Below are 17,219 nucleotides of genomic sequence, written 5' to 3' on the forward strand. Positions count from 1 at the left end.
AATATCCCACTGCAAAGTGGTTTCAAAAGGTATTTGATTTTTCTTGAGTTTAATTCACTAATAACAGTGATGTATCCCTAACAGGTTGTGTTTCAATGAACAAATAGATTATTAAAAGACAATTATTTCTAATAGAAGCTATCACTTACCAAGCATTTTTATGCCCAGAACTCTACTAAGAACTTTATATTCCTTATTCCATTTAATCAACATGACTAACCTTGCAAGTAAGTTGTTATTAACTCCATTTTATAGATGAAGAAATTAAGTCAGAGAGATTAAATGACTAATCTAAGGCTGGTCATACCGATAATAAAACACATTCAAAGGCAGAATCCTCTGACTCTGTATCCACACCACACTGGGATCACTCCACTAAAAGGGTTCATACAGTTTAGTCATGGAATGTCAATTACTCCAATCACTCCTTTACATGTTGTTGTTATTTGTCATGGAATTGGAACCGACACATATCTGATCCTCTAGAGAGTTTTCAGAGGCAGTTAACTGCATGAGGGGAGATTGCCCATACTTCTCCCATGGAGCGGCTTGTTGATTTGAACCATGTGTGTTTAGGATTGCAAAGTAGCTTCTTACCACTAGGTTACCAGAATTCCCTTAACATCTTTAACTGTTTTGTTGTTATGTGCCATTGAGTTGACTGCATCTCACAGCAACCCTATGCACCATAGCTCTGAACCCTGCCCTGTCCTGAGCCAATCTCACTGACTCTCAAACACCTACCCCCATTACCCTAATTACGGTGTCAACCCATCTCATCAAGCGTCTTCCTCCCCTGCTTTGTTCCCCCACCCTTACAAGGATGATATCCTTCTCCAAAGACAGGTCCCTCCTGGCTACATGCCCAAAGTATGTGAGATGGAGCTTCAAAACTCACCTCCGATGAGAAATATGGTTTCACCTTCTCCAAGACGGACCTGTTTGTTCTCTTGGCAATCTATGTTCAGTATTCTTCTATAGGATCACAACTCAAAAGCACTGATTCTTCTATCATATTTAAGTCACTATTCAGTTCTCTGATGCATAGCAAGTAACTGAGAAGACCATGGCCTAGATCAAGCACACCTTAGTCTCTAGACTCACATCACTGCTCTTTAACACTTTGGAGAGGTCTCTGATGCACATTTCCCCAACACAATTAATCCTTTGATTTCCTGATTGCTGGTGCCTGCAGTGTGGACTGTGGAGCCAAGCAAGCTGCAACCGTTAACAGCCTCGAACTCTTCTCCATCTATCATGGTGCTTCCCAGTGGTGACAATTTTTGCCTTCTTGATGTTGAGCTTCAAGTCATAATGAAGACTGCAGTCTTTGACCTTCTTCAGCAAACACTCTGGTAATCCTCAGTTTCAGCAAGAAAGGTTATATCATCTGCATAGTGCAAGCTGTTGATGAGTCTTCCTCTAATCCTAATGCCACATTACTCCTCATAAAGTCCATCCTCCTGAATGATCTGTTTCACATACAGACTGAAAAGGTACGGAGAGAGGATGCATCTCTGAAGCACTCCTTCACTGATTTTTAACCATGCAGTGCTTCCTTGAACTGTTCTGATGACTGTTTCCTGGTCTAATATAGGTTTCACATGAGCACAATCAGATGTTCTGGGGTCCCCTTCTCCTCACAGTCAGCCACAAGTTCCTGTGATCCTCTACTGGTCATCAAGCTTGACTTGTCACTATGGTCATAGAGAAATCTTTCTTCATTTTATTTTTAACTGCAATGTAAATATACAAAATATTCCATTCATCTAATTCAGTAGTTTCTACACCTACAGGCAATGATATTGATTGCACTCTTCATATTGAACAACTTTTGTCTCTACCTTGCTAATTATTCTTACACCCTAATTTGATTCAATCCTTAAAGTTAACTCAGTGCTCTCCAGGCAATAATTTCCTTCTTCCTCCAACAATTAATATATTTTGTTCTATGTATTTTCTCATTTCACATAAGTTAAGTCATATGCTGTTATTGTTGAGTACAACCCCAAGCAAGCCTATGAACAAATCTGAATCTTGCCTGTCCTTTGCAAATCTCACCATCTCTGACATACTTGAGCCTATTGCTACAGTCATTGTGACTCTCTCTTTTCTAAGCAGGATGTCCTTTCCCAAGGAATGGCAGGCCCTTCCTAACAACATGCCCAAAGTTTGTGAGGAGACGTTTCACTCTCCTTGCCTCTAGGGAGTCTCCAGTTACACTTTCTCTTTCAGCATCCATGGGCTAGTCAGTACCCTCCTCCAACACAACACAACACAAAGGCATCATCAATCTTAATCACTGTCCAATCCTCAAATACACAGCCAGTGACTGAACATATCATAGCTTGATGTGGGTGCACCTTGGTCTTTATACTGCTATCCTTGCTCCTTGGCACTTGGAGAGGTCCATGACAGCAAACTCTCCCAATACAACATATCTTTTGATTTTTCTGACTGCTGGTACCAAGAAATATATTGATTTTGGGCCCCAGTAAGATAAAAATAATTAAGAACGTCAATCTTTTTTCCATCTGTCATGATGTTGCCTATTAGCCTAATGGAATCATACAGTATTTACCATTTTGTGACTAATTACAGAGAAAAAAAATTTAATTCCTAGAACTTACCACAGCCCAACAAGTTGATTCTCATTGTTTTTAAACTAAAGGAGGGCAAATGAACAGCCTAATTTTTCCATTTTGTTGTTGCGGATTTCCTCTGAATTGAGCACAACTCAAAGTGACCCTACAAACAAAAGGCCTGAAGCCTTTCTATAACTATTAACATTTATCAAAATTCATAAAGTTTCCAGAGGCATGTTGTTTAGGAAGTGGATGCCACTCCTGCTTCCAATCTAAAAGATTAACACTTAACTAACACTTAAAAGATTAAGTGTTGCCATTTTGACCCAAATAAAATCTAGGAAAGCGTAAGTCATACAGCATTGTCTGCATAAACAGAAGAGATAATCTCAACTCACTAATAATAAATGTCTCATGAAAAATATTTCTAGGTGTTCAGTGGGCATTTAGTTGTTGCCATTTTTCTCTGTTGTTCATAATGAAAAAATAAAAAAGTTAATTCCATGATGGCTAAGTAAGAATCCACTCCCCAGGAAAAGTCACTCTCATGGAAGCCGGCAGCCCCAGGAGCCTCAGCAATGGCTCCACAGATGAAGGCGTAACACAGCCAACTGCAGAGTTGTGGCTGGAACCCCATCTATGTGGCCCACCACATTACCTCCTCCAAATCCACACTGGATGCCTTCTAAGATCGCTCCATTCACATCATTATAGAGAATGAAAGACACATTAAGAAAACAGAATTTTTTTTTTTTTAAAAAAACCCTACAACATTTCTGTCAATTTGATTCCCAGATAGCCCCCCTGCAGGGCTGACTATAACTGCTCCAATAAGGATTTTAAGGGTGTAAATTTTTTTTGACACAGACCACCAAGTCTTGGACCTGTGGAGTAACTAGCAGATCTGAACTGTTGCCCTTTTGGTCAACAGTTAGCAAATCACTGTGCTTCCAGGGATACTAATAAATATTCATGACATTAATAGGTTCAAATTCATTTCAACAGAGTTGATACATTGGCCTTTATTGTAGTATAGAGCCTGTAAGTAGAGGAGCAGTTCTGAGCTCTACCTTTTTCAATTAACAATTTCACTTAATTTTATCTAAGTACAGAATAATTAAGGAAACAAACCTGAATTTCAATCACAATTCTACCACTTACTTGTTACAGGACTTTATTATCATTATCCAAACTCTCTGAATCTCACTTTACTCACACACACACACACACACACACACACACACCCCAGCCCACAACAACCTAAAAACAAAACAAACAAACTAAAAAACCACTTTTTAAAGAGAAGAGTGAACTGGGAGGGAGGGGTAGGCAGGGAGAAAAATGCAACAATGAATGAATGGAAATCCAAAATGTGTGTAACTATTCATTAAAATTAATTAAAAAAATTAAAATAAAGAAAAACCACAACCCAGTGATAGTAATAAGCATTTCACATAGGTTCTTTAAGTACTTAAAACCTATTTATGTTGTTTCACACTAGCATCTAGTGTGTGTCCAATGCAATGTTGCAACTTTATTTCCCAAAACCTACACATTCTGTTTACAAAGCCAGTTGTTCCTACTGTCAAAAGCTAGAAAAACAAAAAGCCAAAGTCCGCACTCCAATGGGGCATCCTTATGCTGTGCTCTAGACTGGGGCTGACCGCAGGCTTCCAAGGTCCATGCTGCTTGACGTGCTAGGAACAGTAATGAGCCACCTTTACATGCAAGGATGAAAAAATTAATACTATCTTCAAGAAGCAAAAACAAAACTCCTCTGGGGTATGTTATTATTTAAATTATATTTTCAGTCATTTAATTCATAGACTGGAACCTTCTTAGACTCTCTCTTGGTAGGGTCCACTACCAGTTCTCGTAAATACCCTAAATCCTCAGTGGTCTTTTCCCAGCAGTTCCTACATAGTCATGCTTCTTTCACTCACTAAGTCAAGCTAACCATTATTGTGTGCCATCAAGTTAGAATCAACTTACAGTTACACTTCCATGGATTTTTCTTTTTTCTTTTTTTTTTTTTTTTGTTTTTTCCATGGATTTTTCTGAGGCAGTAAATTGCATGGGAGTAGAATTCCCATCTTTCTCTCATGTAAACAGCTGGTGTATTTGAACTGATTACCTAGTCTCTTTTATAAAGAGGATCTACTAGGTTAAATAAGACACAAGTGAACACTTATCTGACTTAGCCCATTATGTGACAGTTCTATAGGTAAGATAAAACACAGCAGTGCTTGCTCCTGGAACTAATGAAACCTTATTCACTGGCAGCAAATCTGATAGTTCCACCATCCTCTGAGTTACAGTCAAACTGACACACTCCTATAGATGGAGTCATAATTCTTGTTAATCACAGTTTGCAGCTAAGCACCAAGAAAAGCAGAATGATACTGGCCATGTGTCATCTTGGTAGGAGGTACCCTACAGTGCTTGTCATTACTCTTTTGTTTATGAGAGGGAAATACAGTGAAGATAATTACTTCTGCAAACTGTGTAAGATGTTCCCTCCTTCAAAAGGATGCTTTTCCTCTGAAGAGCCCAAATTCAGTATTTTTGCCAAATGTTTAAAGCAACATTTATAGGTTCTAACCATTTTGTAGAGAAACAGTCTTGGCTACTAAGAATTCTCTTCCCACCATAGTACAACTGTTTCTTTTAACCTCTCCAAACAATAAAAACCACCATTGATAAGGCAAAATCAACCTCTCGCTGGGAATTACCAGTGTTAACATTCTTAGGCCTAATAATTCTTGCTATTATAGTTTAAAGTTTAAAGTCAAATCGTGGTTACATAGAATAAAAAGCCTGTTTCTATGTCAACACCAGTAGTGTTCCTCTTTACTGAGAAGCTAAGTTTTAGCATTTTTAGATGCCAATTTTAGCATTTAGATTCATACTGCCTGTCAAAAGACATGGGTTGTATATTGTCATGTTAGGAAATACTTTAAAATTTTATTTTATTTTATATTGGTTTGCTCACAAAGTTCAAATGCTTTGTGTTTCACACTACACTTCATTCATACTGTGTTTCATACAATCATTCCCATGCATTGTTCTATAAAATCAATCATTACTGGACCATGCTCATCATTACCCAATATTTTCAGGTTAAGCAAGATCAAACTGTAAAGATCATTATGAAGAGGTAAAAGAAAGCAAACTGACAGGTCTGCCTGCGTGACTACTGAGGTAGATTTGGGGGGGGGGGCTGAGGAGGGAGAAAAACCCTCTGTAATTCTTCATAGCCTTGTTGTTGTTCTTGCTTTTAGGTGCCCTCAATTTAATTTCCACTCACAGCTACTCTATGTACAAAAAAGAAATACCTCCTGGTCCAGCACCATCTGCACCACCACTGCTAAGCATGAGTTCACTGCTGTGCCTCTACCTCAACCCCACTCCTTGAAGGGCGTCCTCTTTTTCTGGTAACTCTCTTAACTTCACCAAGCAGAATACACCCCTCCTGATAACATGTCCAGCATGTCTCGGATAAAGACCTGCCACCCTCCGTTCCAAGCAGCATTCTGGCTGTACTTCTTCCAAAACAACATGTTCATTTTTCCAGCTCTCCATGCGCTAGTATTGGCCCCCATGCCAACCAAGGCATCGATTCTTCTCCAATCTTCCTCACTCATTATTTGGCTTTCCTATGTATACAAGGTGGCTAAAACTATCATGGCTTAGGTCAGGCACACATTAGTCTTCAAAGTGATGACACTCTGAAGAGTTCAAAGCCCTGCTGCCCAGCACAGAACTGTTGTCACGTGACCAAGCATTACTGTATTAACAAGAGTTATTCTGGTGACAAATGAAGGTGATACCACTGACCAGCCAAGTGAGGTACGTGAAAGCCAAAGGCCAATTTCAGAAGCTTATCCACATGCATCTAATTCCAAATTGCTCTTACTTCTCTCATGTGAGAATGCGGTAAGTCTTGTGTTTAAAGCTTCTGTCTCAGGTAAGAAAAGCTTTCAATAAAGACATCAAAAGTCCCTGACAGAGAGAACTGGAGAGCATTACACTAAGTGAACAAACTCAGTCTCATAAGGACAAATACTGCATACGACCATTATTGTAAAACTAGAAGGATAACTAGTAAAACACATATGGAAATCCAAGGGGGAAAGAGGTGGGAGCAGAAGGGTAAGGATGGGGTAGGCAGTAAATCACAGAGTCACAAAATTTGGTGCATGGAGGGAGGGAGTAAAGGAAATGGGAAGGATCTGGCAAGGACCTAAAAATGCAGTGTAATGGTGGGCATAGCCCAATAATGATAAATTTTATAAAACACAATGTATGGGAATGATTATATGAAACATAATGTCAATGAAGGAAAAGTGTGAAACACACACCCACACACACAAAAAAACCCACTATGTTCATGGCTGAAACATAATGTATATGAATAAGTACATTCATACCAATAAAAATACAGAGGGGGGAATGAGCCAAAAAAAAAGGTTCCCACACTTGATGCTCCAAGAATATGCAGTGATTTTTGCAATATCATTTTTCACTGTTTACATTATTAATTCTTTCAGGCACACAGATCAAATACATGAGCAAATAGAGCAAATCTGTGTGCCCACAACCAAGCTTTATTCAATCTTAATACTGAGCTGTATTTCCTACTGATTTTATTTTTCCTAATAAATTATTATACAGGAAGATAAAAGCCTTTCCCAGTCCCATACCTTTCCTATCCCCAGAGGTATTCACTATCTTGTACTTGGCATTTACGTTTCCATATATTTTTAAAACTTTTATTAGTCAATGATGAATCCTTAAATATATTTGTTCACATGTTTTTCAGCCACTGTACAAATGGTATCAGGTTGTAAGCATAAAGCCACAATTTTTTCCTCAACATTTTCTGTCTAGAATGCACCACTATTAGTAAAAGTAGAGTCAGTCCTTTCATTTCTATCAATGCACAAAATACCAGTAAGTTAATATATATATTATTTTTCTGCTGAGAAGTAGTTAGGTTGCTTTCAATTTTTAATACTTATATAGAAATCAACCATCTCATACAGATACGTGTCCTTCTGCATACAATCATGCCCTCTCAAGATGAACACACAAAACTGAAGTTGTTTGATGTCTGTATTTGCAGCATTTCCAAGTATTGTCAAATTGGTCTTCTAACCAGTGGCAGTAAGTGATATATCCAACCCCCCCCACCAAATGTGAAAATGTTTCTGCTCCATGCCCACACCAACTGATACTATCAGATCCCTTCTTTTCTGCCTAGCAAGGAGGCATTAATGCTGTCTCACTACAATCGTTATCTTCCTATTTATTGCTCATTTGGTTTTCCACTGCTATGAAATGCCGGTAATAGCCTTTACTTCTCTGTTTACTTTTTCTTATTGCTTTGTCACAGATATTTTTATATTCTGTGGCGCAGTTTGGACTAAAAACCAGATGCAATAAAAAAGGAGTCACTGCAGCTTCCTGCTTGGACTCCTCCCATATGTAATTTGGTGCTGAGATGCATCCAGGTGCCTTCTCTTCTTTCGAATCCCGACCTTTCCCTGGAGGAAGTTGTGTTCATCCTATGAAGCTGCCAATGGAGTCAGAAAGCATATATAGCTGTCCTCCACCCCTATCAAGTAGTCCTGACATCAGCTTCAAACAGTAGCTGGCAGAGTCCCTTTTCAGACGTACTTGTACACCATCTGATGTTCAGAGCCACCTTCTTCCAGATCCAATTTCAGTTGGGACTAAAGAAACCAGAGACTTACCCAGGGACTTCAGAGAGAGGCCCTCCTCTCCCCTTCTCCTCCAAAGCCATCCCACAGAAGACTCCACTCTAGCCCAAATATAATTAGACCATCTTCTGATATCTATCTAGATACAGGGCTTCCTTCCTCAAATGTGTGCCAAGTTTCCACTTTCAAGAAGTTAAATTGCCATATAAAAATGTACTGTTAATGATGAGTAATTAGACACTGCAATGGAAAATTAACTGTGTTTTTATTTCAAGTATTTATTTTAACAAGACCTTTCTTTTTCTACCTGCTATAAGGCATCAGTAAAAATGAATTAAATCCTGGGACTTAGCAAAGGTTTTCTGGTTAATTAAAAAAAAGACAACAAACCTCCCCCGCCCCCCCCAGAACCCACTATCTACTCTGTAGAAGCTGCCTGCACCACCTGACAGACACCACCAAGACTGCAGTGGGATGGATCTGTGTGCTGTCAGGGACAAACGTTGCCCTATGTCCTGCTGCCATGCTGGGGAGGGCCCTCCAAACTCACAGACAGCTACAACACAGCAGGACCAGGAGGGTGTCCCCTGCCAAGGATCTTCCTGTAAACCAGCCAATCTCCTCTGTGTCAGGCTGTTTTTAAGAAAAGCTTGTCACTCACTCATGAGCACCCATGGGCAGCAACAAGTCTGTCAGGGGCTGCTAAAGGAGCTGCCAGTGTGGGTCCAGACTTGGAAACGTGGCTCATGTGGTGCCATTCTAAACACACCAATGTCCAAACACTGGGTGTAAACAACCTTTCTGCAGGTTCTACACGGCATGCAAATTAATCCTTCTCCTTCTTTCATTATAGTCCACTCAAGACTCTGTCAACAACTTAGCCAGAGGAACCAAAAGTTGTCTGGCAGTGGTCTGTCCAGAGCTGAAGGCCTAGCAAGGACAGTAGAGTGGGCGCCCCAGCCTACTTCCTCTAGTCTTGGAACTAGCCAGTTTCTCTTCCTCCTCCTTTCTGCCTCAAAACACTGAATCAGTAAACAGCACCTCAAACACGTCTCTCTTCATTTTTATTCATCCTCCACAAAAAATGCCAAATTCTAGGCTGGCATCGAAAGTCAGCCTTAGCTATTTACCATACTAACACTGTTAAGAATTTCTGAAGGCATCTTTTCTGCCTGGAGAGCCATTCTGCAACCGCTGTGCCTCAGAATCTGAATGGCCTTCGGAGCTCCCAAGGAGATTTCTCCTTTTCTTATTACCCCATGCTCTTCTTTTTCCCCTTTCAATCTTCATTGACAATATTAACAACTTAGTAACTCTTTATTGCTTTTCATACAAATTCCTCTGAAATAATAAATTTAACTCTTTTTCATTTAATCCCTGGGGTATGTTAAAACTAACACTTTTTAACTGTTCAGATTTTTATTACAAACATATTCAATTCAGACAGACAACCAAAAAGAATACCAGCCTATCTGCAGAATATTAGTCTCATAAAAGATTGTAACTTCACACAATTTCATCAAAGGGGAAAAAAATTCAAATGACAACCAAAACTATTAAATCCCTTATAACTACTTGCCTCCCTGAGGGAACTGACATGCAGCCAGATGGTCAGTACCCATCAGCTCCACTGCTCAATTCAATTGCTGAGTTAAATGGCAGTAAAGAAAACAGATCTTTGGAGTGGGGCTGCACCTTGTGAGCTAAATTTCTAGTTATTTTCTCATCTGCTATTTGAAAACTCAGAGCCAGGTATTGGAGGGAACCCCATTAACAAACTATTCCCTAGTTAAACAGGCATCTGTCTACCAAAGGTAATTAAAAGTGAGGAGGGTCCTAAACTTAGATGCAAATATTTCTGATCTGGCTAAATCCTATATCCTGTGAGGCCCTCAGTTTATTCATCCTGAAAATGGAAACAAGAAATACAGAAATAGTTGCTAACGAAAGCTTAATTGCCCCTGGCAGAAATACACATATTAATTGATAACCACATATTTCTAGACCTTGATTTATATTGTTCCATTAACACCCCAGATCCCAACACTTAGGTTCCAAAGATCCCACTGACTTTTTGTCTCCAACCAAAACACCAAACAACATTTGGGGAATCACTGTAGCTAACTCCAGAAAAGAGCAGCCAATTCCCTAACTCCCAAAGAAGGTAGGATATATTCTTCTGAATCTCACTTGATTTCTCACCAGATTGACACTAAATCTTTGTGACAATAATGTTCTCAAGGCTACTACTCTTAACAACTTGTTTCTCTCGGACCACCAAAGGATAAAATGTTCCTGATGCCATCGCCTAAGATAAACACCCTTCTTCCTCAAGCTCTCTCCCACCCCGCCACTTTTAATTGACTACTTGGCTGCTCCCTGGGTGTGACTGCAGGGATCTGTATCCTATGTAACTAAGATGGAAGTGTCTTCCTGATGTTAAGTACCTAACAAGAAGGGCAGCTGCATACAGAGTGGACTAAAACTACGTCGCAGCAGTGATGGAACCCTGGCAACCTGTGACACACTAATCTTCTACTTGAGAAGACTGGTCTATGATCTCAGGGATAGAGTCTAGCTCTTCAACTCAAGGTCTGTCGCACAGAACGGGTAAACTGCTGGAGGACTAGGCAGGGGGAAACTAGACGGCAGGTTTCAGTGGAACGATTCAAATAATCGTGACCTGGCTGTTTTTCAAAAACGTCCAAGTACATCTATCCTCCCTCTCCATGAATATGCATATGGGAACAACAAGAATAGTTCCAGGTTGTTAAGTATAAAGGGGTCTGCAATGTATTAAAGCTTGTAGAAGTGTTACATCTCTGTTTGTGACACAAGTTAACTATTTTTGACAAACACTCTCAAATTTAGAAACATGTCATGGTTCTAAAGATCAAAGCAAAAGAAAGATTCTTCCAAAATTACTGTGCCATTACTTCTGCAATCTGTTTAATCTCAAGAAGCCACATATCTATCTGCCTGTAACTCAACCACCAAGAAATATTAATCATAATCTGAAAAACAATGTAAAGTTTGATAGTGTTATGAAACCACAAATAACACTATATTCTTGCCTTTCAATACCTAACTTTCTAGGGTTTATGATAGTTAGGGACTTCAAATGGCAAAACAGATTCCTACTGTGGTAAGGATTACCATTGCCAAATTTAAAAATAAGGTTCATACACTCCAAACCAATTTTAAGCTCACTCTACAACTCATCAGCAATCTGAATGATACTTTCTATTTTTCCAAATGGCCTTCCTCAGACATAGAAATCTTAAATTTTATTTCTAATTTAATGACAATTTTTCCTAGAGTTTGACTTAGAAGGAACCACCTCCATGGCATTTACCAACAACAGAAGGGCAGGCTTCCCTTTCTTAGTGGTCTATTAAGTGATTTAGGAGATCCAAGGAGGAAAAAGAAACTTAAGAATCATTTTCCAGACCGAAAACTACTGCACGTATTGTAAGAAAAGACCTGCTGGAATCACTTTTTTTTTTAAAGCCAATACCCCACCAGGGTTCACTGTCTAATAATAAATTACTGTCAGGTGCTTATCTGCCTGACTAAAGGGGTTTCCATTTCTCAGTTTACTTGAATGCATGCGCTTCTGCCGAGGAGACTCATACCATACACTGATGTTTGGATTACTAAATCTAAACAGAGTGACCTACTTAATTATGCTGAGGATCTCTAAATGTTGTAGCTTTCACAGCACCCTAGCTTTGTGTACTTACTTTGCAAAGTCATAATGGGTTGTTTTGTGGTTTGTTTGTTTTTTAATTCTGAGGAAACTTTTTAAAAGATCTTAGTTTCCATTATTTTACCTGACAAAGTTAACTTCTATAACAGTTATTCAAACCTTAATCAAATAACAGAATGAGAAAGTTCATGAACACAAGACCAATTAATAGCGTCCAGTTGACTTGAACTCTTTTTGCACCTGATTCAACTCAAAGTGTTAAATATTTTTGTCTAGCCAGCAAACAAAATTATAGCGGAACTAGGGATGCCATCAACTGATTGCTATTTTTTCAAAGTTTGTTTTTAAAAGGATCAAATTACTCAAGCAGAAAAAAATTATACTAAATCTATCTGTCAGAAACAACAGAAACATTTTGAAAGGGCAATTTTTTGCAAAGCCTTTGTGAAGTCACTAAAGGGATTCCCATGATCTAATATATGGAAGGCTTTAGATGTAACTGTAAACCTACTGAAGGTGCATGATCTGAAAGTAGGGATCATTGTAGCTAGTTTTTATAGGTTTAATTCCACTGGCAAATCGAGGTCTATATTTTACATCTCAATGAGAGCAAATTTCAAAAGAGACCACACGGAGAAATAGGACACTGGAATAATGGAGCGGAAAAGGTGCTGCCACCCCCCACCATTGTCCCCAAAGTGCATGATCACAGAGAGCAAAAGATGGGGCTCCTCCAGCCCACAATGCATGTGCAACTCATTCTACAGTCACAGAAACACTCATGAAATCTCTTTCCCTCAGACTGAACACTTACTCAACCTCAACCAATGACTGGGTTGCTGTTTTCTAAGGCTATTTATTATTCGTTTTCTGGCATGTTTTCTTCTATGAGCAAATTCGAGGACCGATACAAGCCAGGAAAAGCTGCCTTCACGTCAGCGCTAGACAGAGTCAGCTCAAGTTCTGCCAGCGCTAAGCTGCACCCAGGTGCTCAGAGTCCTTCTGGTTTTGTCCCAGGAATCTCACCAACAAAGTGTCTTAGTTCAGTGTGTGCTGGGATATGCACTGAGATTTGAAATTGAAAGGGGAGCTGGGTTTTTCCCCAGAAACTTTAGTTACTGCAGTAAATTACACCTCATACCTGGCTTTCAATACTGTATCTTCCTAATATTTGAGAGACTGTTACTTATTTCTAAAGGGCAGCTTATCAATTTATATATTTTCATCTGAAGGACGAAGACTGTTCTCAGACTTAAAAATAAAACTAGTATGTTTTATATGAAGTTGTAGCATATCCTATATACGTATTCAAAATAAGACTCAGCATGTTTTCTCTATCCAATTAATACAGACCTTAATCCCAGTATCCAGTCAGTTCTGACTGACAGCTTGTAATCTTTCTTGCCAATGGAGACTGATAGAGCAGCTTGCTGCAGTGAAGTTGACAGGCTCAGAAACCCTACAAGGCAGTCCTAGTCAGAGTCAATACACATTGGAATCAACTCAATAGGAGTGGGCTTGGTCTGTCGGTGGGAATCCTTCCTCAAGCACATCCTCACATCTTTCTTCTGCATGGCAGTCATAAGTGTGAACCTCTGACCTTTCAATTAGCAACCCAGCACTCAAACACTGCACCACCAGGACTGCTTGTCACATTCAAATTTACAAATCTCAGAATCAAGCTGATCTCTCTTGTTCAATTACTTGTGTCTGGTCTTACGCATTTCTTGGTTTCTGTTTGGGTTTCTCTTTCTAGTCCAATATTGCAAGCCTTCCCATGAGCTAGCAAGTCTAATTCCACTTTATGGGCAAAATTACCCTCAAAAAGATATTAGTTAATACAATACTAACTCTATTTAAATGAAGAACAACTTCTTTTAAAAAAAAAACAAACTGCATACTGCATTCCCATTTACTGACTGCTCTACAGGGCTATCAATGTAAACAGCATAAAGGAGAAAACTTCAGGCATAGAGGGCCTCAAATAATTTTACTTGAGTACTGGGAGGGGGAGATCTATGACAAACTAATGGCTCCTCACTTTTTTCATGTAAGTATGATCGAATTAAGAATTTCTGGCATGCCATCTCATCTATACAACAAACATTGAATTTTCACCTCCAACTAAAAATACAGCAAATTACTGATAAAAACAGCTTTGACTTCTTTTTCATTTTCTGTGCCTGTGGTTCTCTACAGCCTAACTGCTCATAAAACCAAGGCACTTACACGCTCCAAGATTCTTCCATGTCTTTTGGTTTTATGTGCTACGTAAACCTACGTTCTCTTTCTCTTCCCTACGGTCTTTGCTCTTGTGAAAAGCGGGGAGCGGGTTTAAGGACTTTTTGGTTTGTTGTTATCTTTTGTATTTTTAATAATTTAAATTATTTAAGGCCGGCTCTCTCGGCTGGTGCCACAAGTCAACGTGCTTAACTTCTTCCCTAAAGCAGGATCAGATGCGTTTCAGCCAAATTCGGTGTACCCTACATATTGCTGAGAAACTCCTGGTACTGACTTGCTCATAAACCTCCCAGAGTTGGCAGTCAAGATGAGAACCAAACCACCAAGTGACGTGGAAACTCACCATCTTACTTCCCAAAACAATGACTTAGACACTTAAACCAATTCAACCATTTGAGCTTTGGTTTCTAACTTCTAAACCACAACCAGGAAGAAAAGAAAAAAAAAAAAAAGCAGGCATCCGGGCGTCCGGAGCGGTCCCTTATCATCGCGGTGCAGTGTCCACCTCTCTGTCCAATGCACTAACTCTCCTCATCCTTAGGGCGTTGACCGGGCACCTTCATAGTGGCCCTATAAACGATCAGGCCCAGTTCCCTAGCAGGGATGGACAGAAAGAACTCCCAGGCCCCTGCCATCGGAGAGCTAGGGCCCTGGTGGCTGGCCACTCCGCACCCACCCACCCCGTCTTACCCGTGCACGAGTGCAGGGGTTTGGGCCGGACAACCAGCGACGGGCACACCGAGTAAAGCGACAGTTTCTCGAAGTAGTCGCAGGTCTCTTTGGAGAGGATCTCGTCGATCATGAAGGTCTTGTAGCGCCGCCTGGCTGCTTTGAGCTGGCCGGGAGAACTCAGCCGCAGCTCGGCGTGGCAGTGCATGGCGAGCGGCCGGAGACTGCCGGGGCTCCGCGCTCCTGGGCGCCGCGTGCGGCAGGCGGGCTCGGAGGCGCGCCGAGGGACTAGCTCCGGACGCGCCCTCGCGTTCTACACCCGCCCGCACAGGAGCATCCTCGCCGAGCCTTTTGGGTCCGCGCAGCTGTCAATCAGCGCGCGCTTCCTGCGGGACGACGGGCTGCGCGGCCGGCGTGGGGCGCGAGGAGGGCCGCGGCCTCGGGCGTCCGCCCCCGCCCAGAGCCGGCAATGAGCGCGCCGCCTCCCGCCTCCCGCGGTCTAACGCGGCGCTCACCGGCTCTATTATAAAACGCTCGCCCGGCTCCCCTTTCCACCCCTCCCGGGACCCGCTCCAGGTGTGCATCCAGAGTGCGCGCGCGGTGTGCGCGCCGGGTCCAGGGAGCGCGCGCCGTCCCGGCCCTGCCTAGTCCTGCTCCTTGTATCCCTCTGCGTCCTCCGTGCCCCTGCGTCCCTCCCTCCGAGCTCTGGGCACTGCATCTCCCCGAGTCCCTCCCTCTATGCTCCCTGGGCACTTGGTGCCTCGCGCTCAGCTGCCCCTGACCTCTAACAGGCCGCCTGGTCCAGGTTTTGGAATTAGGGAAGTCCCGGCGCCCCCAAGGCCAAGTCCACCCTTCTCCCAGCTCGCTCCAGCCAATAGAGCCCGCGGCCAACGTGCCGGTTCTGGGGACCCTCTACATGCCTGGGCCCCGAGGCTGGACGTTTTCTCCGAAGTGACAAACTTGACTATCTGACAGAATCCCTCAAACTAAGTAACCATTACCTTCCCCGTTATCCTAATAATAAACCGTAAGAAAAACACTTGTGCTGCATAAGTTCCTTTTATTTCTTTTCGTTTCGTTTCTTTTTAACGCTCTTTAAAACATTTTTCCACACCGGGAAGCGCCCGAGCCGCACAGCTTCGGGATCGGCACTGACGCCTAGATCGCCTGCCCGCCCGCCGGCCCAGTTTTCGTCCCGCGGGCCCGGGAGTGGGCGAGGCGCCGTAGAGCCCCCGGTTTCCCTCCCGCCGCCTCTCTCCCCTCGCTACGAGTCTTAGCCCTCGCTACGGACCCTGACTACCCAGCAGGAACTGTCCGTGTTGAAGAGGGACCAGAGGCTGGGCCCTCGGGAGACGTGGCACCTGGGGCGGTGTCCGCAGCGCTCTGCCCCGAGTCGGTGTGCGCAGTTGGGAGGAGTGCGCTCTAGGGCAGCCAACGTACAGCCTCGGGTAGCTCGCGGTCCGAGGCTGCGCTGGGGCGGGTCGTGGTCTGCAGCGCCCCAAACTCACAGGGCCGAAGCAGGCTGCTGGAGGGAGTTGCCAGCGGGATAGCTGGGCTGGGGCGCACCTGGAGCGTTGCTACACCCCAGGAAAGGGAGACACCTGATAATAACTAGAACTAAAAACTAGAGGTAAATGCATCTAAATAGATCAGAACAGCGAGTATCACATGTGTCCACGGTGCTGCACACCAGCAGCTCTCTTCCCAAGTGTATCCGTGCCCAGGCCCTCCTCTGTGCCACTCTTTGGAAGTTTTTATCTTTTCTTTCTCCAGAAAGATGCAGCTCAAAGGCCGACTGATGCGGGGCCAGGTGTCTCGCCAGAGAGCCGCGCGGGACGGGGACGCAGTTCCCCTGTCGGAGCTCTTTCTGCAAGTCACCCTGTCACAGCAAGGGTACCGCTGCGCACAGTTTCAGGGATTCCGTGTCCTCTAGGAGAACCACTTCCAGTTGGGAAGTTCTGCCTGACCCCAGAAAAGTGAAGAGCTGTAAGGAGCCACAGAGAAACCCAAGGGCGGTCCGAGATCTAGAGGCAAGGGGCACATCCCCAAGGGCCAAGCGGGCTGAACAAGAACTTGCGGCGCTGTGGCGCTGCCCCCGAGCCACAGCGTGTCCCCAGACATCGTCACAGCCTCTACTTTCATCTAAGGCCCCCCAGAAGCCGACAGGACTGCGCACTACGTGCCGGGGAGCGTTGCTGTAAGGACCTATGTGTCTTCTCTTGGAACCTGCCTTCCACACACCCTTTTTTCCCTCTTGTATCTCTCGTGCCTCTTTCCCCATGCCTTCCACCA

At 42.7% G+C, this 17,219-nt stretch overlaps 1 protein-coding gene across 1 annotated transcript in view; it reads right to left on the bottom strand.

The window, feature by feature from the left end:
• LOC102862155 (homeobox protein BarH-like 2-like) overlaps positions 1-15,141 on the bottom strand; it is a 181,541-nt gene extending 166,400 nt beyond the window's left edge. The window contains exon 1 of the mRNA XM_006902951.1: positions 14,949-15,141. Within this exon, the coding sequence (XP_006903013.1) occupies positions 14,949-15,135 (187 nt within the window). The 5' untranslated portion in view covers positions 15,136-15,141. The remainder of the gene's footprint in view (positions 1-14,948) is intronic.
• Positions 15,142-17,219: the final 2,078 nt, after the last annotated feature.

Source organism: Elephantulus edwardii, unplaced genomic scaffold, assembly GCF_000299155.1.
Source record: "Elephantulus edwardii isolate Elephantulus edwardi_28Jun2011 unplaced genomic scaffold, EleEdw1.0 scaffold00476, whole genome shotgun sequence".
Classification (NCBI taxonomy): Eukaryota; Metazoa; Chordata; class Mammalia; order Macroscelidea; family Macroscelididae; genus Elephantulus; species Elephantulus edwardii.